This window comes from Cibotium barometz, chromosome 17 (assembly GCF_041138505.1).
Source record: "Cibotium barometz isolate CiBa-2024 chromosome 17, ASM4113850v1, whole genome shotgun sequence".
In the NCBI taxonomy this organism is placed as follows: domain Eukaryota; kingdom Viridiplantae; phylum Streptophyta; class Polypodiopsida; order Cyatheales; family Cibotiaceae; genus Cibotium; species Cibotium barometz.
Genome location: NC_141062.1, coordinates 7,398,743 through 7,418,932, shown reverse-complemented (window position 1 = coordinate 7,418,932; position 20,190 = coordinate 7,398,743). Strand labels below are relative to the sequence as shown.

Below are 20,190 nucleotides of genomic sequence, written 5' to 3'. Positions count from 1 at the left end.
AGAGATAGGCCCGCAACAGCTCCTGTGCATAGCGTGTACCAGGAGAGAACCTGCAGCCTATCCGTACAAGGTTGTACGGCTGGTTTGCACAGAGAAAACAGCAGCAACCAGAAAATCTGCAGCCGACTTGCTCTCTTCAGCTTTTTCCACGCTTCCCCCACAAGCGCATGTATGCTCCACGACTCTTTTTCCCAAAAAGAAGAGAGAGAGGGAGGAGAGAGAAGCACACACTCCAAAAGTGGAGTGGCCCCCCTCCCCATAATAATCCTAGGGCCCCTCCCACTTTAAAAGTTATTAAAGTCCCTAGGGGCCACTAAGGCCTAGGGGCAACTTTAATAAACATCAAAAGTTTAATGTTCTAGTTCTCCCCCTTCACACCTAGGGATGTCCACACATCTTTAACTCTGTCCGGGCACCCCCCATGTGAATCATTCAATATTCTGACTCTGCAACCACCATGCCCACACTTGTGCTGTTCCATTTTCACAGGGCCATGACATACCCCCCTTTGAATAATGGCAAGCGTCCTCGATTGCATTCTGGTGATACAGCAAAATATCCAAAGTGAAATATACAATATGGCAAGATCAGCGTCCCAATCTCTCTAAGCCATGCATATGTATCAACATTCACTGCAAAACAATGGCATAGTAATAGTCCAAGTTGTATACCACTGTGAACCATACATATCCACAAAATCTCATGTGACTAGTACACATATATCATAGAAGTCCCATAAACAGATGTACTGTCAGCCTCAGTACCTTCGGGTGAGATAAAAACTGCACCAAGCGACCTCTAGATGTCATCTGAGCCTGTCTGTATCAAGGGAGTGGAGGTGCTACCCCCCTCTTGAGCATCAGGTAATGCTCCAGACCCATGCTCTGCTGAACCTGAATGAGCCACAACAAGAGTCGGCTCTAACTCAAAGGCATCGAGATAAAGCTGCAAAACCTGAGGTGAATCTGTTAAGTCACCTTCCTCCATCCACTTCGCATCCATCGGTGAATAGTTCTTGAACTTCACAAGATAGCGACTGGAAACTTTACCTCGTACCTTCCTTTCTTTATGTGCCAGTATTTGCTCTGGAATCAGAACCTCATCAAGTTCCTCAACTTCCGGCTGAGCCTCATCTGATACATCCTCAGGCACATCCCCACGGAAAGGTCTAAGGAGACTCACGTGAAAAGCATTGTGAATCCTCCAGTGATTTGGTAACTTCAAACGATAGGTTACCTTACCAATCTTTTCCAAAACCTGAAAAGGCCCATAATAACGCATGCTCAACTTAGGGAATAAGCGCTCTTTACCCTTTATCTTCTTGAGTCTAGCCTTTTCAAAGCGCAAAAGAACCCAATCACCCAATGCAAACTGTACATCACGTCTGTGACGGTCTGCGGCTTTCTTTTGCTTCTGTTGAGTTTTCTGGAGTGCCAACTTAACCCTCCGATAAGCTTCATCCAAACTCTCCACATACTGATCAGCCTCAAAGATCTTATCCTTTGTATGCAAAATGGGTGGTATCTTCTTCCCTCCTTCCACAATCTCAAAAGGCGCCTTGCCTGTCGAGGTATGTACAGTGTTGTTATATGCAAACTCCACCAAAGGAAGGTACTTTTCCCATTGTTGCTTGTGCTCTGACACATAACACTTGAGAAGATCCAACACTGTAGAGTTAGCCTCTTCTGACTGACCATCTGTCTGTGGATGAAATGACGATGAAAACTTGAGAGTTGTACCCATGTTGTCAAACAACCCTCTCCAGAACAAACTCGTCATCCGTGGATCACGGTCACTAATGATAGACATAGGCAAGCCATGATACTTGAAGATGTTCGCCACATGAACAACTTCACTATATGATCCACTTTGATCGTCTTACGCACGGGAATGAAATGAGCCTGCTTACTAAACCTGCATATGATAGTCCAGATGCCATCATTTCCTGTTTGTGTCCGTGGAAGATCAAATATAAAATCCATGGCAATGCTCTCCCAAGGTCTATCTGGAATAGGTAAAGGCTGTAATAACCCTGGTGTCTTCTGACGGTCAAACTTTACTTTCTGACATACGATGCATTGCCTCACAAAGGCATCAACATCTCTTCTCAAGGTTGGCCAATAAAAGAAAGTCTCCACTGCTTTGACCGTGGCGTCAATACCTCTATGACCTGCATACGGTGGAGCATGACTTCCAATCATAACCTTGAGCCGCAATGGCCTGGTAACACACAGTCTGCCATGCATCAATAAAAACCCATCTCTGAGAGCATAGTGCTCATGCCGCTGACCCTCAGACATCTGATCATACAACCTTTCAAAGTCCTCATCATGGGCATACTGCTCTTTCATTTCATCAAGCTCATGATGATAAGCAAGTGAAACTGCAGAGACCTGTGGCTTGCGTGACAAAGCATCTGCCACTACATTCTTTTTGCCTTCCACATGCACAATCTGGAAGTGAAACATTGACAAAAAGTTTGCCCAACGCATATGTTTCTCTGAAAGCTTAGTTTGCGTGAGGAAATAACGCAAGGTCTGATGATCTGTCTGTACAGTGAAATCAGCCCCAAGCAAGTAGTGTTTCCATGTAGAAAGAGCGTGAATTACAGCCAACATCTCTTTCTCATAAACCTGTAAATGCTTTTCGGCATCTTGCAATGTTCTACTCTCATAGGCTATCACATGTCCCTCTTGCATGAGAACTGCACCAATGCTACTTCCGCATGCATCACACTGGACAACAAAAGCCTTTCGGAGGTCCGGTAACACCAATACTGGGTCCGAAGTAAGCTTTTTTTTGAGCTTTTTGAATGCTGTAATTTCCCGATCAGCCCATCTAAACGGAGTTGCCTTCTTCGTCAAAGCATGAAGAGGCGAAGCAATTTCAGCAAAGTGCCGTATGTACCGCCTGTAATAGGAACACAATCCTAGAAAACTGCGTACATCATGCACGGTCCTCAAAGCTGGCCAATTAAGTATTGCTTCCACCTTTGCTGGATCCATACGGACTCCATGTGCAGACACAATATGCCCCAAGAAATGTATCTCTTGCAAAAAGAATTCCCTCTTCTTGCCATTAACAACCAACCTATGGTTTCTGAGTTCTGCAAACACAATGGCCAAATGCCTTCTATGCTCTTCCTCAGTTTGTGAATGCACAATCATATCATCAAAGAATGTGCCCACAAACTCTCTATGATGCCTGAAAATCCTGTCCATCATTCTGTTAAATGTGGCAGGCGCATTTTGAAACCAAAGGGCATAACCAAGAACTCATACAATCCAAACGTGGTTCGGAATGCTGTCTTATGCACATCCTCGGGTCTAATGCGTATCTGATGATACCCGCTTTTCAAGTCAATATGACTAAAGACTGTGGAGCCCTGTAAGCGGTCCAAAATGTCATCGATCCTCGGTATGGGGAATCGATTCTTGATGGTATTCTTGTTCAGCGCCCTGTAATCAATACACATGCGCCAAGAACCATCCTTCTTCTGCACTAAGAGCACAGGTGAGCAAAAGGGTGATGAGCTAGGCTGTATCAACCCTTTATTTAAAAGCTCCTGCACCTGACTCATAATCTCTTCCTGTTGGGCTGCGCTAACACGGTACGGTGGTCTATTCGGTGGAGTACTACCAGGAATCAGATCAATGGCATGATCTTCTGGCCTCTCAGGAGGAAGTTCTCCTGGCAATGACTCGGAAAAACAGTCTTGAAACCCACATAAGAAATCAGTCCTGTCCTTATCTAACATAGACAAATTAGACTTAGACTCATCATCCTGTGCATCCTTTACATAAATCAAGTACGCGGAAAGATGCTTTTTCATTACTGATGAAATCGCCGAAGCAGATACAATAGGAACAGATTCCCCTTTGAGTTTTACATCCAATACATGTTCTTTCCCTCTATGAGTCAGAGTGATTTTCCTATTGTAAGTATCCACCACCGCATGTACCCTGTGGCACCATGGCATCCCCAACAAAACATCACAGCCATCAAGTGGCATGATAAAGAACTCTTCGCTGTCCACATAACCCTGCAAATGAAGCCGAAGCTTCCCAATGATAGGAGTAACGGGTTCTGCATACCCTGGACAAGCCATATTAGCCTCATGTAACGGCCCCATCTCCTCTGCGCGAATCCCCAATCGGCCAGCCAAATCTGGTGAAATGAAGTTGGCTCTAGCACCTGTGTCAAAGAAGATCAAGGCATTCTGATCTCTCACTTTGCCCCATGCCCTACACAACTCCGTTGCTTCACCACCTAGCTGTTCCCCCACAAGATCAGGAACTAAGCCTGCAGAAGGCTTTTGTTTCTTTGGCTTGGGCTCTCCTTTATTGTCAGAGTCCTTTTGGGACTTTCTTTTGGGACAATTGAATGACATATGCCCCTCTTCAGTACAGTAAAAACACTTATGAGCATCTCTCAAAGCCTGTCTTTCCTCAGAAGTCCTCTTGGGCATTGGCAACTTCTTATACTTTGTCTCTGAAGACCCTTTAGCATCACGAGAAGCATGCCCAGATTTTTCAGCTTTCTTGCCCAATTTCTTACTGCCTTTAAACCCAAATGATCCACCAGTGAGTAACGCATTAGCTGTCATAGCATTTTCAATCATCTGTGACATGTTCGTTACTCTTGTCTTGATACAATAATCTCGCACCTCTTTGGGCAGTCCACAACAATACTTCTCTACCTGCTAAGATAATGGCACCGCACGATAAGAAGTCACTGGGAGTAAAGCTTCCCAAAACTTCTTGTTATAATCCTCCAAATTCTCACACTTTGAAGCATCCAATTTGTGCCATGCGGTCATAACATCCACCTCAAATGTAGATGTGAGCCATACGGAAGAGAAAACCTGTTTGAATTGGACCCATGTAGTGGGTGCTATGCCCTGCAAAAGAAGAGTAGACCACCACTGCAAAGCATTGCCTTTGAGAAAAGTGGCAGCTTTCCTCACCTTAGAGGACTCTGTGTAATTCCCACCAGAAAAAGCAGCATCAAACTGCTGTAAAAAGGTAAGTGCTTTAAGTTTATCCTTGGCCCCACTGAATGTATCAAACTTCACTGCAGCTCCCCCTTCCTTGTAATCCTTCGCCTTTCCCATAGGCATTAGATTATCATATGGAAGTGGTTTCGCAAGATTGCTGCCCCCAACATTCATGCCCATCATTGGGTCAACATTTCCCATTCCCACACCAGGCATACCATACATTCCAGCCATGTTTCCAAACATTCCATTATGCATACCTGGCTGCATACCACCAAACATATTGCCTTGCATTCCAGGTTGCATGCCCCCAAATATATTTCCTTGCATACCGGACTGCATACCACCATACATATTCCCCTGCATACCAGGCTGAAAATTAGCTCCAAAAGGCCCGTGCATACCCATGCCTCCCTGAGGGTAACCCCCAGTCATAGATTGGAACACCGAGCCACCACCAAAATAACCTAGATGCATATTCTGTTGAGGAATAGGTGGCTGTCCATAGAAGGAACTCTGAGAGTTTGCACCATAAGCATGCTGCATATTCGGAAACTGGCCAAAAGATGGTTCCTGTGGGATGGCACCACTTTGACCCTGAGGAAGATTCTTAGAACGAACCTTCTTCTTCTTCTTCTCGGGCTCTGTACGGGATCTCATAAATTCAGCAAATCTCTCACTCTGTGTGAGCTGCATAAATACATCCATAACACTAGCCAAACGATCTTTGAACCGAGCATCATCATCCTCTTTACCATGTACATCTTCTGGCTGTGTTACATCCTCATAAGGCTCAACATCTGCAGCCTGTTCTCTTGCAAAAATATCCTCAGATACATCTTTCTCAGGAGAAGTCTCTTGCTCTTCTTCTTCATGATAGAAATACTCATCCTCTGTATCAGACATGTTTGCTGAATTTTCAGCGATGGCTTTCTTCGAGGCAACCATGAGCTCACCCCCTTCAGAAAGTTGATGATTGGTCCCGGCAACGGAACCTTGAAACCGGCCTCTGATAGAAATCAGAGTGCGGTAGACTAGCAGTCACCCGTCCACTTGTAGTCTAGATATGAAAACAGAAAAGATTGGGGCTAGAGTGCCCAAATCTGAAAACAAAGGGACACCTGTTGGCCCCAAAGCTTGGCGCCCCTTGCGGTATTTCTTTATTCAATTCCAAAAGTATGAAAGGCCGAGTACAACCAAAAATCAGCCAAGAGATTACACCTGTATGTCCAATCTGACGGCCCACAATCCCTCTTAGCACAGAGGATCCATGCACACAGATCTGTGTCTCAAAATAACACACTGTGCCTCCCTCTGATCAGCCAAGACCACTAAGCAGGGCAGCCATGAGCATACATCTGGCATAACTCAAGCACATGATTCAACATCTCAGCTCATACATACATGTACTGTCCAACCTCTGTCTCAACCCTTGTCAATCTGCCATACCCCTCCTCTCACAAGGGGCCAGATAGCTCAAATCTGCAACAGACATCAAGCAGTAGAAAGAGAGATAGATGAACAGATGCGGAGCTTACCAAAATCAGCCCGTGAATTTGCACTGGAGGAAGCAACGGTACCAATCTGTACTTGCAGGCACTTGTTTCCACAACCCTCCTTCACACGCAGGTACGTACTTGTCTGTACCCTCCTCCTTGTGTCCAACTATATGCTGTACTTGACTGTACAGATCTGAAAAACAGCCCTGTACCGGTCTGTACTGCCTCGGGATACGTGCCAGAAGCTATCCTTGCAAACACCGCCTGCAGCCAGCACTTGTACACACCTGTACCTGCGCAGCTAGATCTGTCCACCAGCGCCGCCAGCAGCAGTACTGCTGTACCTAGACTGTCCGTACACTGTACGACAGTCGTACAGTGCTGTACCTGCTGTTGTACTTGTCTGCACAGCCTGTACCAGCAACTACAGCCTGTCCAGAACCTGTGCGCAGCCTGTCCAGCGCAGAGAGATAGGCCCGCAGCAGCTCCTGTGCGTAGCGTGTACCAGGAGAGAACCTGCAGCCTGTCCGTACAAGGCTGTACGGTTGGTTTGCAGAGAGAAAACAGCAGCAACCAGAAAATTTGCAGCCGACTTGCTCTCTTCAGCTTTTTCCACGCTTCCCCCACAAGCGCATGTATGCTCCACGACTCTTTTTCCCAAAAAGAAGAGAGAGAGGGAGGAGAGAGAAGCACACACTCCAAAAGTGGAGTGGCCCCCCTCCCCATAATAATCCTAGGGTCCCTCCCACTTTAAAAGTTATTAAAGTCCCTAGGGGCCACTAAGGCCTAGGGGCAACTTTAATAAACATTAAAAGTTTAATGTTCTAGTTCCCCCCCTTCACACCTAGGGATGTCCACACATCTTTAACTCTGTCTGGGCACCCCCCATGTGAATCATTCAATATTCTGAATGATCGGCATGGGTAGAAGGCGGTTTTGATCTTCTTGGCGCGACATGATAATATGCTCGGACCTCACAATATGATGCTTAGAGAATGGGCGGCTTCATGGTTAATGTGTTGGCCAAGGCGAGATTAGGTGTGTGAAAATAAAGTTGAAGCAAAGGTTGTATGCATTGAGGCTCTTGGAGGTACGTGCAAGGCTGATGGTTCTCCAAGTGATGGGTCGACCATCGTACTATGGGCCAAGCTTGCGCCCCGCCATGATCCCCCCATCCAAAAATGTACCTGGAGTGTTGGCGTTGACAAGGTTAGTTGCAAGTGCATGTGTTTGTGTGTGCTGTGAGATGTGAGATGTGATAAAAATGTGGTGCTCGTAGTAAAATATGCAGATGATGTGCATGGGCAATGGAGGGAAGGTGTGCCTTGTGTTTATACTACTCCACTCGAAGAGTTTTCCAACTCAACTACTTTCTTCGACATTTACTCGACATCCCTTTTCTTGGGGTGTTAAGATCGATAATACCATGGGCCAGGCTTGTGCCCGTCGTGGTCCCTCCATCCAATGTCAATAACACCTTTCTTTCTTTTTTCTACAACAAGTTAAAGTTCCTTCAAGCTTCCGCGTGTAAAGTAGCAATATCAATTGAAATCCTTTGTAAATAAGATGTTTTAGTCTTTTCATGGTTATGATCTTGTTATGGCTTAACTCCATTTATTTTTATTCTCAAGCATTATAATTGATTTTTTTGTAACAAAATAATATGTAAATGGTGGATGGCTTACATTTTTCTTGTGTTTTCTCTTGTTCAAGGGCTAACTTTACGGACAAGCGAATTAGGTGATGCATTGGAGGCATGGCCATCTCTTCTTTTTGGAGTGGTATGCCCTTGCAATAGACTTTGAAGTGTGATCTATGTATACTCGTTTCTCTAAGATTCTTTTTTCTAATCTCTTTTACTGCCTGCTGCTAATTTTAAGAGCAATGACATGCCTACAATCATCTTTTAGGTCTGAAATTATCCATACACAAATGTCCCTAACAATGAGATGGGCAAGATTACCCGTCCATCATCACCTGGATGGCCCCCTAACTAACAAGGGTGCATCTTGTTGCTGAACTAGCCTAATAATCCCTATACTACTCTAACATTGTTGATGTGGGAAGGAGGGTTTGGATTGGAGCGTTTAGGTTTCACCCTTGTGTTTATTTGGTCTAGTATGGTAATCGAGATCATAAACAAACAACGAAATAAAATCATTGCAAGCATGAGAACTTACCCCCAACACCCCCGTTTTGTTGAATGTAGGGTTTATGGTGCATCTCTGTAGCATTTATATGGTAGTGATGTGTGGAAGTAGGCTAATAATAGGCCGATCCACTTTTTCTCTCTTTAGGACGTTTTTTTTCCCGAGCGTATGTACATACTCTTATGAGTGTGTAAGCATATCACTTCACTTGCATTTCACTCATTCTCATTAATCTACTTTGAGTGTTGTACTTCCATCTATCTCTCCTTGCTTGCTACATCTATGTGTGTGTTGCTACATTGATCTCCACTTCAACAATTGGTATCAGAGCAAGTTCTCTTGGCTCTCACCCCCTTGTTATCTTCTCTCGAGTTGCTCTTTTGATTATCTCAGATTGAGCTATCCTCTTAGGTGAAGAAGGTATACCATATAGTGTGATGTTAATGTTAACAATGTTTCGGGGCTCATTCACTTGGTGGAAGGTTTTTGCAAACATTCCGGGAGAGTATTAGTTTGATCTGTTCTTGTTCGATTGTGGGTTTTCTACACAATAGCAGCAGTATTTGGCATGCCGACAGTGCGGTCGTCTTCTTTGACATCGCATCTTCAAGTTCATCTTCAGTAGCTTCAACATCGTCAACATTATCTTCGATTTCGGCATTCCTACTAAGTATCATTTCCACACTCTACACTCTGCAATTTTTCGTACACTTTGCAGGTTTCCATCGTCATGAGTGATCTACTGGCAGCCATTTTGGTTGCATTCAATGGGCATTGATAGTACCTGCAGGTAGTTGGGATATTTGCATTTTGTGTCAGAGATTAGTTATTTGCAGGCAAAATGACAGGCAATGATGTATTTGGGATGCTTTTCACTGAGGATCAGCTTGACGGGACCAAGTATCCGTTGTGGTCCTATATGATGCGCTATGTATTGGTCGCCAAAGGACTTTGGAATGTTGTTATTGGCATTGAGGCACGGCTTTTCTCGCTCCCAGCACAAGAGCTTAGTATAGTACTTTGGATGGTGATACAAGTTTTGATATAAGTGTGGCATACGTCTCCGCACCTTCCACAGTAGAACAAGCCAGGTGGGATGGCAAGGATGCACATGCACATGCATTTACTAGGTGGGTAACGAGGCACAACTACTGTTAGAAGCCAGGCCACTACATCAATGAATGCAGAAAAAGACTAGAGAAAGAAAACAAGAAAGAGTTAGGCATGGCTGTGGTTGATGCATCAACACCAAGTGCTGAAAAGGAGTCAGTGATATATGCACAAGATGATTAGGCATTCATTGTGCACTGTAGTTATGATTCTTCTTTTCATGATATATGCATGTCAGTGACAGATCAACATGTCTGGTACTTTGATAGTGGTACTAGCAAGCACATTACTTCTCAATGTGATTTATTTTCCTTAAGTCTGTTTCTCAAGGAGGAACAATCACATGCATAAACAACTCCTTGTATCCTATAAAAGGAGTTGGTAAGTTTCTTCTCACTGCTGCAAATGGTGGGACAAGCACTCTCTCAGAAGTCTTGCTTGTGGCAGTCATCAAAAAGAACTTCCTGTCAATCTTTTCCATTGCTAGGGCAGGCCTAGTGGTCAGATTTGTTGATGACAAGTGTACAGCTCATGACCAGAGTGACATACTTATTAGTGTGGTATTCGGTACTCTAAGCCATGGGCTTTATAGGTTGGCCAAGTATGAGAGATTGGCACATAATGCTTGTTTAGTTATACGACCACATGTGTTATGAGTGACACGGAGCTATGGCATGCCCGCTTTGGTTACTTAAATTTTGGTAGTTTGTTGAGCCTTAAAAGGCAAGAGACGGTGTTAGAGTTACCAAAGCTTGAGGGGTGCATTTTGGGCAAGATGCAATGGGCATCATTCCCGAAAGATGGATCAGCTAGGGCTGTCCAGAAATTACAGCTTGTACATGGTGATGTATGTGGTTCTATGAGGACATCATCGATTAGGGGATATCTCTACTTTGTGACTTTGATAACTACTCCAGGCACACTTTGATGACTACTCTAGGCACACCTGGGTGTATCCATTGAAGGCAAAGTGAGAGGTTTTTATATGTTTTGGACACTGTGTTTCTATGGCTGAAAATGTGTCTGCATGTAAAGTGGCACCCTTCGTAGAGATCGAGGGGGGAGTATATGTCAAAAGAGTTTCATGTATATATGGTTGAAAGAGCCATAAAACATCAATGCACAGTGCCTTATACACCTCAACAAAATGGTGTGGTTGAGAAGAAGAACAGATCTCTCATGGAGATGGCACGTTGCATGATTAAAGGCCATAAATGTCTCATGTTTTTTGGTTGGAGGTAGTTATGTGTGCCACTTATGTACTAAACAGATGCCCCACCATGGTCTTGCAAACAGTTACCCCTTATGAAGCTTGGAATAGCAGGAAGCCCTCTGCGGCTCATTTGCGTGTTTTTGGTTGTCTTGCTTATGCTCTTGTGCTTGAGCACCAACGCAATAAGCTGGATGATAAGGCGATCAAATGTATATTTGTGGGATATAGCTCACCAAGGGTGCCCACACTGAATGCACCACCGTAACAGTGTCACACCGCTACATTGTAACAACGTTATTGGAAGGTCGTGGCTTGGCCGCCTACATTCCACCTGCATAGAGTCCCAAGCAATGGGATCATCTATAAGTAATAGAAGACTAGGACCATTCTCATCTCCCCTCCATCAATTTTCATGGCTTGGAAGGGATTAGAGTGGTGGAGGTTAAGCGTGTAGTGGTGTGAACACTACTCGGATGGGTGACCTCCCGGGAAGTGGCTCCCAATTTCCAACATAGTATTAGAGCAAGGGAGGCCATGTTGGGATGTTGTTAGTGGAGTTGGTCGACTTGCTGATTCCTCTCAGTGGAGTTGAACAAAGGCAGAATGCGTATATGAGCGGATGGACAAGCTTGCTGACATGCCGGGTGTAATCATGGGCCAAAAAGAAGGTTGTGTGGGTAAATCCTAAGATTACCAACCGTGACATCACTGACAGTGCAAGAAGCCTCTGAGCCCCATATCATCAGAGCCTTTGGGTACCCTACGTCCTGGCCACCGAGGGAGGGTATTGGAAGGTCGTGGCCTGGCCGCCTACACCCCACATCATACATGCATAGAGTCCCAAGCAATGGGATCATCTATAAGTAATGGAAGACTGGGGCCATTCTCATCCCTCCTCCACCAATTTTGATGGCTTGGAAGGGATTAGAGTGGTGGAGGTTAAGCGTGCAGTGGTGTGAACACTACTGGGATGGGTGACCTCTCGGGAAGTGGCCCCCAATTTCCAACAAATGTAACACCATCATGCCGCCACAGTAGGTCAACCTAGAGTACCACCCCGGAGCATTCGATGGACCTTCTGAAGCGGAGGTGCACCACGACGGTCACAAAGAGTGGTGCATGCACCGACATTGAAGACACCGAATGACACTCCAACGGGCATCTCCCAGAGATAGGAGATTCTACCAAAGGCTACCACCTCAGGGCATCTACCAAAGATAGGAGATGCCACCTACTCCACCAACTTCCCATGTCTTGCCGGACTGCTTATATGGTCCCTCGACTCATCGTGAAGGACATCCTTCATGCTTTATCTTTTATACCACATTGTAGCCTTAGCCTAGGGTGCTGCAATCACTTGTCATCAACTTAAGCTGTGTGTCATCCTCTCACTGTGACCTCTGCTGAGTGTGCACGGTGCAGTGAAGGACATGTAACAGTGTTCTGGAGTAGTGCAAGTGTCTTCCAGCTTCTTGTTCCGTTGGCAATCTTGTTCTCTTGCAATCTTGTCACTTATGTTGTGTTCCGCTCTATAGTGTCTACTGGTACGTGTGCTATGTGATGCGCTATGAGCATCAAGGACTCCGGACAAACTATCCCGAGAAGAGCCACCACTTAGTGTGCCGGGCAACCATCCCTGCTACAAGTACACTAAAATGTGGCACGCCCTGCAAGACTCAAAACTTGGAGTCCTGTTAGCTCACCCTTATCTCTGCATCCTCTCTGCATGCCCAATACACGCTCTCGTGGTAGTCATGTTAGCCCATCCAAAAATCCCCTCTCAATACGCTGCTATAGTGGAAAGAGGTTCAATTACGTACCACCTAGGGACTTCCTTCCACCTCTCCCTATGGCAGCTAACCTTTTTTTTTTCCGAGAAAAGATCCTTTCATTAGTTATGTAAAAAAAAAACGCCCGTAGGGCTACAAAAGAGATCTCTCCTGCTCCTAACAGAGAGAAGAGCAGTGAATACATCATGGCAGCCCGGGAGACTCTCCCTAGGTGCTGCAAAATACAAGCATCAGTCTAAAGGACTGAGCGGCTAAATCATACAATGGGGGGGGGGAAGAGCCAAACAGGTGGCCTGTAGTGCCAACGGGGGGATCCCGTGTGTAGGGTGTAGAACGGGCCGCAGCGCCAAGTGGTATGAAAGGCCTGGCGTCGTAAAATCGCCTCATCCGAGTCTCCCCGGATGCGGTCGTACTGTCCTCGCAGGGTGTGGATCAACTCCTGCCAAATCCCCCGAACAGTCTCTGCTGGTGGCTCTAATCTCCCCTGAAAGGCCGTGAAGCACCGGGCCCTCCAGGTGAACCAGATGGTGAGGCTGCTGAGGAGCTCCCATCGTAAATCCCTCTCCTGTGTCCAGCTGTCGGACGAGAAATCCGGTGCCGGAACCAGGCGAGGCTGGCCCCTAATAAATCTGATGGCCTGACTGCCCTGCTCCATCTCATAGCCCATAGCAGGCCCTGACGAAGTCGACCAAGCAGCGGCACCCCACGTAAACATACCCTCTGGAGAGAGGGGGGCTAGAATACGCAGCATCCGCAGCCAAATCTGCTGTGCCTGAGGGCAGTCCCAAAGGCAATGTCTCTGTGTCTCCATAGGGTGGCCGCATCGGACGCAGGCCGCCGGAAGACCGCTATAAACAAGCCAAGTGCCAACTGCTGAGCCCCTGTGGGCGACCAGCCACTGAAAAGCCGAGATCCTGCGGGCCTGTCGACTAGCCCAGAGTCGAGCCCAGAAATCCTCCAGGAACTCCTGTGATAGTCCCTGCAATCGCCAATGCCCCGCTGCCGCTGGAGAAACCGTCCTCCTCGCCGTCAAAATATGCCGTCCCAGCCGAACAGTATACTGGAAAAATGTGATCTCTGTGGCCTCAAGGGATGCATAAGGATCATGCCACTCGTACTCTCCGGGGTCTCACTGTAGCCGGGCCAAGGGGCGCGCTGCATATGCCCATATACGCCAATCCGGGAGCACGTCAGCAGGGTCGGGGTCAATATGCCACTTCCGAGAAGCGGCAGCCACAACCCGAATCCTCTGAAAGGTGCACTCTGCAACCAAAGGCGACTCCACCTCCACTCTCTGGAGTCGGCCCTCATCCTGAATCTCATAATAGAGGCATCTGCCATCCTCAGTGCTAGCTCTGACTGCAATCAGGATCTCCAACTGTGTGAAGGCACCCATCCACCGTGGGGCCACTGGCTCGAGAGGTGTGAACCACTCCTCTGAAAGTGCCTCCTGAATATCATCCCTCATAATCAACCCCCCTCTGAAGTGACTCAGCCTCTCCACCTGGGTCTCCTCTGGTAGACTGCAGAAAGCCTGCCAGTCTCCAAAACTACGAGCTGGGCCTGCCGCTAAAGGTCCCCAGGCTAGACGAGGCCGAGAACCCAGCATATGACCCTGCTCTGTACGAACCGCTGGGCTCCAGATGAGCGGCTGCCTGGCCCGCTCCTCAACACAAGACGGAGGCCGCTGAGAGAGCCCCGGTCTCAGCAGCTCCCAAGCTCTCAGGATACTCAAAGCAACTCTGTCCTCCCATCCTCTACTGAGGCCTGTCCTCCTCATCTCTATGAATATCCAGCGAATCTCTGGTGCCCAAGTACCCCCTGCAGGAGGCGCCCGGGCCTGCAATCGCTGCAAGAGGAGCTCTTTCCAAGGCTCAGCGCCTGGAAGCAACCCCCGAACAATAAGCTTCCCCAATAAGGCTCTACTCTGATCGACTGGATCTATAATGCCCAAACCGCCCTGAGCCAGCGGGAGTGTAATAACTGCCCATGCAACCTTTGCCCGAGCTGGCTGACCGTCCCGCCCAGACCACAGAAAGTTCCTGATCAGCCTCTGTACCTGGCTGATGCAAGAGCTCGAAAAAATCCAGCAAGACGTAATGTACCACATGGTCGCTAACAGCACCTGATTTGCCACCACCACCCTCCCAGCCAAGGATAGTCGAGCTGTACTCCAATACAATAGCTTCTTCCGAATGCTCAGAAGAAGCGGGGCAATCTGCTGCTCAGGTGACAAATCGAGGCCAATCTGGCATCCCAAATACCGCACTGCTGTGTCGGGAGGAATCCATCTAAAACCGGGGTCCGGACTCCATGCCGGAGTGGGAGCACTACTGATCCAAAAGGCCACTGTCTTGCGCCAATTGATCAATGCTCCCGAAGCTGCACTAAAAACCTGGAGCGACTGCTCTGCCCGAATAAGATTGGCCTCTTGGCCATGCAAAAATAAGCCCGTGTCGTCTGCAAACTCAGCATCAAGCAAATCCTCCCCCCGGACTGGGAGCTGAAGTCCTCTCAAACCAACCTCCTCTGCCGTCAAATACATACTCATAGCCTCCGCAAAGAAGAGAAAAAGGAAAGGGGCGAGAGGACACCCCTGACGGACTGATCTGGTCAGCTCAAAACTCGGCCCCCGACCTCCTGCAATCAGCACCTGGCTGCGAGCTGTGGAATACAAAGCTGCCACCCCTCTGATCCATCCTGGCTCAAAGCCCAGGCGTAGCATAGTGCCCTCTAAGAATCCCCAATCAACTCTATCGTATGCCTTCTCAAAATCGAGAAGCATCACGACCAAGTCCTCGCCAAGAAACCTAGCTCGGGCCGTCACCTCCCAGAAAGTAAAGATGTTGTCAAGGATACTGCGCTCCTTGACAAATCCTGTCTGAGTAGCATGAATCAACTCCCCCAGAAAGGGCTGGATCCTCAAACTCAAGGCCTTTGCCAAGACCTTGTATACAGTATTGAGGATCGTAATAGGCCTCCAATGCCGAATGTCATCCGATACTCCCTCCCCCTTGGGGATAAGATAGATCAAGCCCTCTGAAAAGCTCTGCGGCATCACCCCAGTGTCCAAAACATGCTGAAAGCCCCTGCGGAGGCCTGGCCCCAAAAGGTCCCAATAGCGCATAAAAAAGGCCGGCGTCAGTCCGTCCTCCCCTGGGCAACTATGTCGCGGCAGGACCCTCAAGGCCTCGGCAAGCTCAATCTCTGACAGAGGCGCACCTAGAACTGTGCGCATATGGTCTGTGACCCTCCTCTGCACATGGGCCCACACAGTCTGTCTGCATACATCTCGATCCTCAGTGGCTGGCTCCGCTGAAAGCAAGTCACGATAAAAAGCAGTGGCAATGGCTCTGATCTCCCCGAGCTCAGTAGCTATCGATCCATCCGGTCTAGCAAGCTGGCGAACCCCTGCTCGCGCATGACGGGGTCCAGTGATCTCAAAAAACTCCCCAGTCACTCTATCACCAAGCTGCGTCCACTGAGAGGCCTGACGACGATAGTAAAACTCATGTCTCTGCTCCTCTGCCTCTCTAACCTCCTGGCGTGCCTGGCTCAGCTGGGACGCCACCCACTCACATGCAGGCTGCTGCTCCTGAAGGCGCTGTAGCGAAGCAAGGCTGCGTCTCAGCCGTTGCTCCCGCTCGCGAATCTCTCCCAGTCGTGTCAAAGCTGCAGCGTGCAGAAAAGAGCTAAGATCAATGAGTCCCTGGGCACACTGGCCCGCTGCATCCTGGTCAGAGCACTGACTATCATGCCAGATCCTCTCAATGTCCTCAGCGAGACTGGGGTCTGCAAGTACCCTCTCTGGGATCCTCAACTGCAAGCTGGGCTCCCGTGTCCCCTCCTCCAAAGTCAGTATAACTGGCGCATGATCTGAAAATGAGGTGCCAGCAAGAATGCCGACGGAGCCCCCTCGCTCCCCCAACCAATCGCCCACATAAAAGCGATCAATCCGAGATAGATTAGTCCCTCCCTGCCGGCGATCCGACCGAGAGAAACTAAGACTGTCCTGAGACCGGGAGAAAGCCCCATGCTGCCATGCATCAGTGATCCTCAGTGTCATACAAAACCGGTCCCAAGCTGCAAGCTCCGTGCCGTGCACTGTAACATGACTGCCTCCCACCCTATCTGCCGGGTCCTCAAGCATGTTGAAGTCTCCCCCAACACACCAATGTGCGGCCTCTGGCAATGCATCTGTAACCTGAGTCCAGAACTCTGCTCTGGCACTAGCATGATTGGGCGCATAGATGTTGAGCACACCCAATAGCTCATCATGCATCCTCAGAATGACATACTGTGCTCTACCAGGCACAATGATCCCACGGTCCACAATGGCCTGCCGCCATGCATCTGCAATAACCATGCATACTCCTCCCTGTCCACCCAACGGACCAAACCCTGCAGACCAGAAAGTGTCCCATCTACCAGGCATCACCGAACCATATCTCCGGATCCTGCTCTCACCCAAGTGGTGCTCCTGCATCATCAGAATGTCAATGCTGCCACCAACCAGACATCTCTGTAGCTCCTGCCTCAAGCAGCCTCGATAGCGTATAAAGTGTGCTCCGCCAAGGCCCTGTACATTCCATGAGATGATCCTCATGGATGTCCTACTGAGGTGGATGCTGTCTCAGCCGTACGGCGGGCCTTCGCAAGCGGCTTGGATGGAGAGTAGTCCCCATCCGAGCGGCTGCGAGTCTGCCCACCCGGTGTACTGCAAGAATCCCGGATCAGGCGCCAGTGGCTGTGACCCATGGCGACTGCCTCCTGCTCTGACATAGTAACCTCGTGAATGCTCACATATCCTGGGTCGCGCGCCAAATCTGCAACTATGCGCACGACCAAATGCCGAATCCCGGATGTATCCACACCCCCGGGATCCAAGACAAAATGAGCCAACTCCCAAAGTCGGCCTAGCACATCTGTAACCTCCAAATCGCTCATGTGATGTGAAAACTCAACTGCCTGAGTCTTCAACGTGCTGAGAGCGAGCTCTAGAGTCCACTCCCGGTCACAAGGTCCACATAGAGGGAACGAGAAGGCCACTGCTGAGTCTAGTGCCTCCTCCCCGCGGGCCGGAGGTATCACTACATGCACTCGGATGGGTGCTGGCTCATGGGGGCCCTCTGCTCCAAAAAGCCGTGTGAAGGTATAATCAAACGCCGCCGAGCGCTGTCGAATGCCGAGGCGACTCAGCCGACTACGAATAGATGAAATCCGTGAGGCCCTAATCGGCATAGGTCTCCTCTGTGATGCTCGAGCGAGGTCAGTGCTCAGCGCCCTCCGGACTGCAGGTGAGCGCCAGGGAGCTGCCAGGACCTCCCGGGAAGGCGAGGCGGGCGGAGGGGGAGGAGGGGGAGGCGAGGGAGGAGGAGAGGGAGCCGCTGCCGAGACCGGAGCGGGGGCGGGAGGAGGCGATGGTGGAAGCGAGGCGGTGGGAGGGGATGGGTGTGGGGGAGGTGAAGGAGGGGGAGCTGGCATCTCCTGGTCCTCGGTCGCTGCAGGGGTCTCCTCCTGAAGGGGAGCAAATCTGTTCCTCACGGGAACCCAGTGAGGCTGAGACTGTGGCTGCTGCTGCAGCGGTACCTGGGCGTGCTGCTGTGGCTGTCTCCCTCGACGGCGCCCCTGTCCAGGCTGCCACTCCGAGGTCTCTGTGGCCTGAGCAGGTGTCCCTGAGGCAGCCTGCCGAGCCGAATCTGTGGGCGGGCCATCCGTGGCCTGCTGCTGTGGTGAGGGCCGAGGTCTCCTGCGAGGGCAGGCCTTGGCCAAATGACCGACCTGCCTGCAAATGAAGCACTGGTTCGGGAGCCCCGAGAACTCCACTCTCTGATCTATCCACCCCCCCCCTATCCTAGGTAGCTGAATGACCTTAGGAAGGGAGGAGATGTCAGATACTAACACTCTGACCGAAGGTAGCCCAGCTGCTCTGGCCACCACTGAAGCTGCTGAGGGGCCCGTCTCAAGAACCGAGCCCACCAGTGCTCCGAGCCTGGAGAGGAGCGGAAGATACTCCCGGCGGAGACCAGGGAAACAAACTGTAATATGGAAGAGGCGCTCTCCCTGCTCCGCCGCAGCTGGGTCAAATCCATGCTGCCAAGGCCTGAAGAAAGCCCGAGCACCCCTGATATCCAGAGGACTCATGGCAAGGACCTTGGCAACGCTCTGGGCGGCCTCGAACTCGATCTGATAATGTCCCCGGCCCAAGAGCTGTACATCAAGGATCTTGCCCACATCTGCAAGAAGGCGAGCCTGAAGTAGATCCCTGATCTCCCCTCTGCTGGGGCGAGTGCCGACTATACGGCAGATGGTGGAGTGAGCCTGAAGGCGTTCCACCTCTGCGGTGAGGCTCGCTTCCTCTTACGGCGAAAGAGAAAGCCTGATGGGGAGGACCTCGGTGGCGGGCGAGGGGGCTGCGGAAGAGTCCCTCTGAGACGAGGCGGGAGGAGTCTCCATCAGAGTCTGAAGCTCAAGCGAAGGCGAGGCGAAAGCGGAAAACCTGCAAGAAGCGGGCTGCACACCAAGAGGCGGAAGGACGGAAGACGAAGAGGGAAAAAAACAAAAACCCCCAAGGGGTGAAAAGCAGGGCAGGGGGGGGGCGGCGAAAAGAGGAGAGGCCCAGAGGGGGGGGCGGCGACAACGCGAGGAGGAGGGAGGCGGGGCGCTGCTGAATGGGGGCGGCGAGAGCAGGCGAAGAGGCGGGGGGGCGACCAGGCGGCAGCGGGGGGGGGGATGACAACAGGCGGAGCGGGGGGGGGATGGCGAGCAGGCGGCAGCGGGGGGGAACAGGCGGCAGCGGGGGGGAGAGGCGAACAGGCGGCAGCGGGGGGGGGGGGGGGTGGCGAAATGGCGAAGAGGGGGGCGCAGCGGCGAGGAAGGAGGGGGGGGCGGCGCAGCAGCGAGGAAGGAGAGGGGGCGCGCAGCGGCGAGCAGAGGGAAGCACGCGGGGGGCGGAAGGAGAACAGGCGCGAGGAGGGGGGGGGGAGCGGGGGTGCGCAGAGCAGGGTGAGGCGGGGAGCTTCAGCGAGCGGGTGTGTATGAGAGAGTTATTCCATATGCAAATGGTTGTGAACTGCTCTATGGCAGCTAACCTTGGTAATCCCACTCTTGGTAACAATGCTGGCGCCAAGCCAACCCTCCTGATCGAGCCAATTCTCATGGCACAGATCCCCTTTCCACAGTGTTGGGCCAAGTCAATGTCAAGCTCCCAACATTCAAACCATCCACTGAGGATGTGGATGACCACATCTAGTGGTTCATCTCCATATGCAAGAGCCAGGGCCTTGAGCAATAGGATGCCTTCTTGGTTATCTTCCTATCCACTCTCTAAGGCTCTGCAGATAAGCGGTTCAGTCAATTTCCAACCGACCACTTTGCAGACCGGACCACCCTGAAGAACACCTTCCTCCGTACCTTCCGTCTTGGTAACTAT

The 20,190-nt window shown here is 49.9% G+C and overlaps 1 protein-coding gene across 9 annotated transcripts in view; it reads left to right on the top strand.

Annotated features, from left to right (window-relative positions):
* LOC147629628 (Sodium Bile acid symporter family) overlaps nt 1-20,190 on the top strand; it is a 137,456-nt gene that overhangs the window by 76,122 nt on the left and 41,144 nt on the right. For all 9 annotated transcript variants that reach the window (XR_015267739.1, XR_015267738.1, XR_015267737.1 and 6 more), the window contains one exon: nt 8,209-8,276. Coding sequence is in view for 5 of the 9 variants with exons in the window: in XM_086811137.1 (XP_086667263.1) it covers nt 8,209-8,276 (68 nt within the window). In the remaining 4 variants the exon portion in view is untranslated. The remainder of the gene's footprint in view (nt 1-8,208; nt 8,277-20,190) is intronic.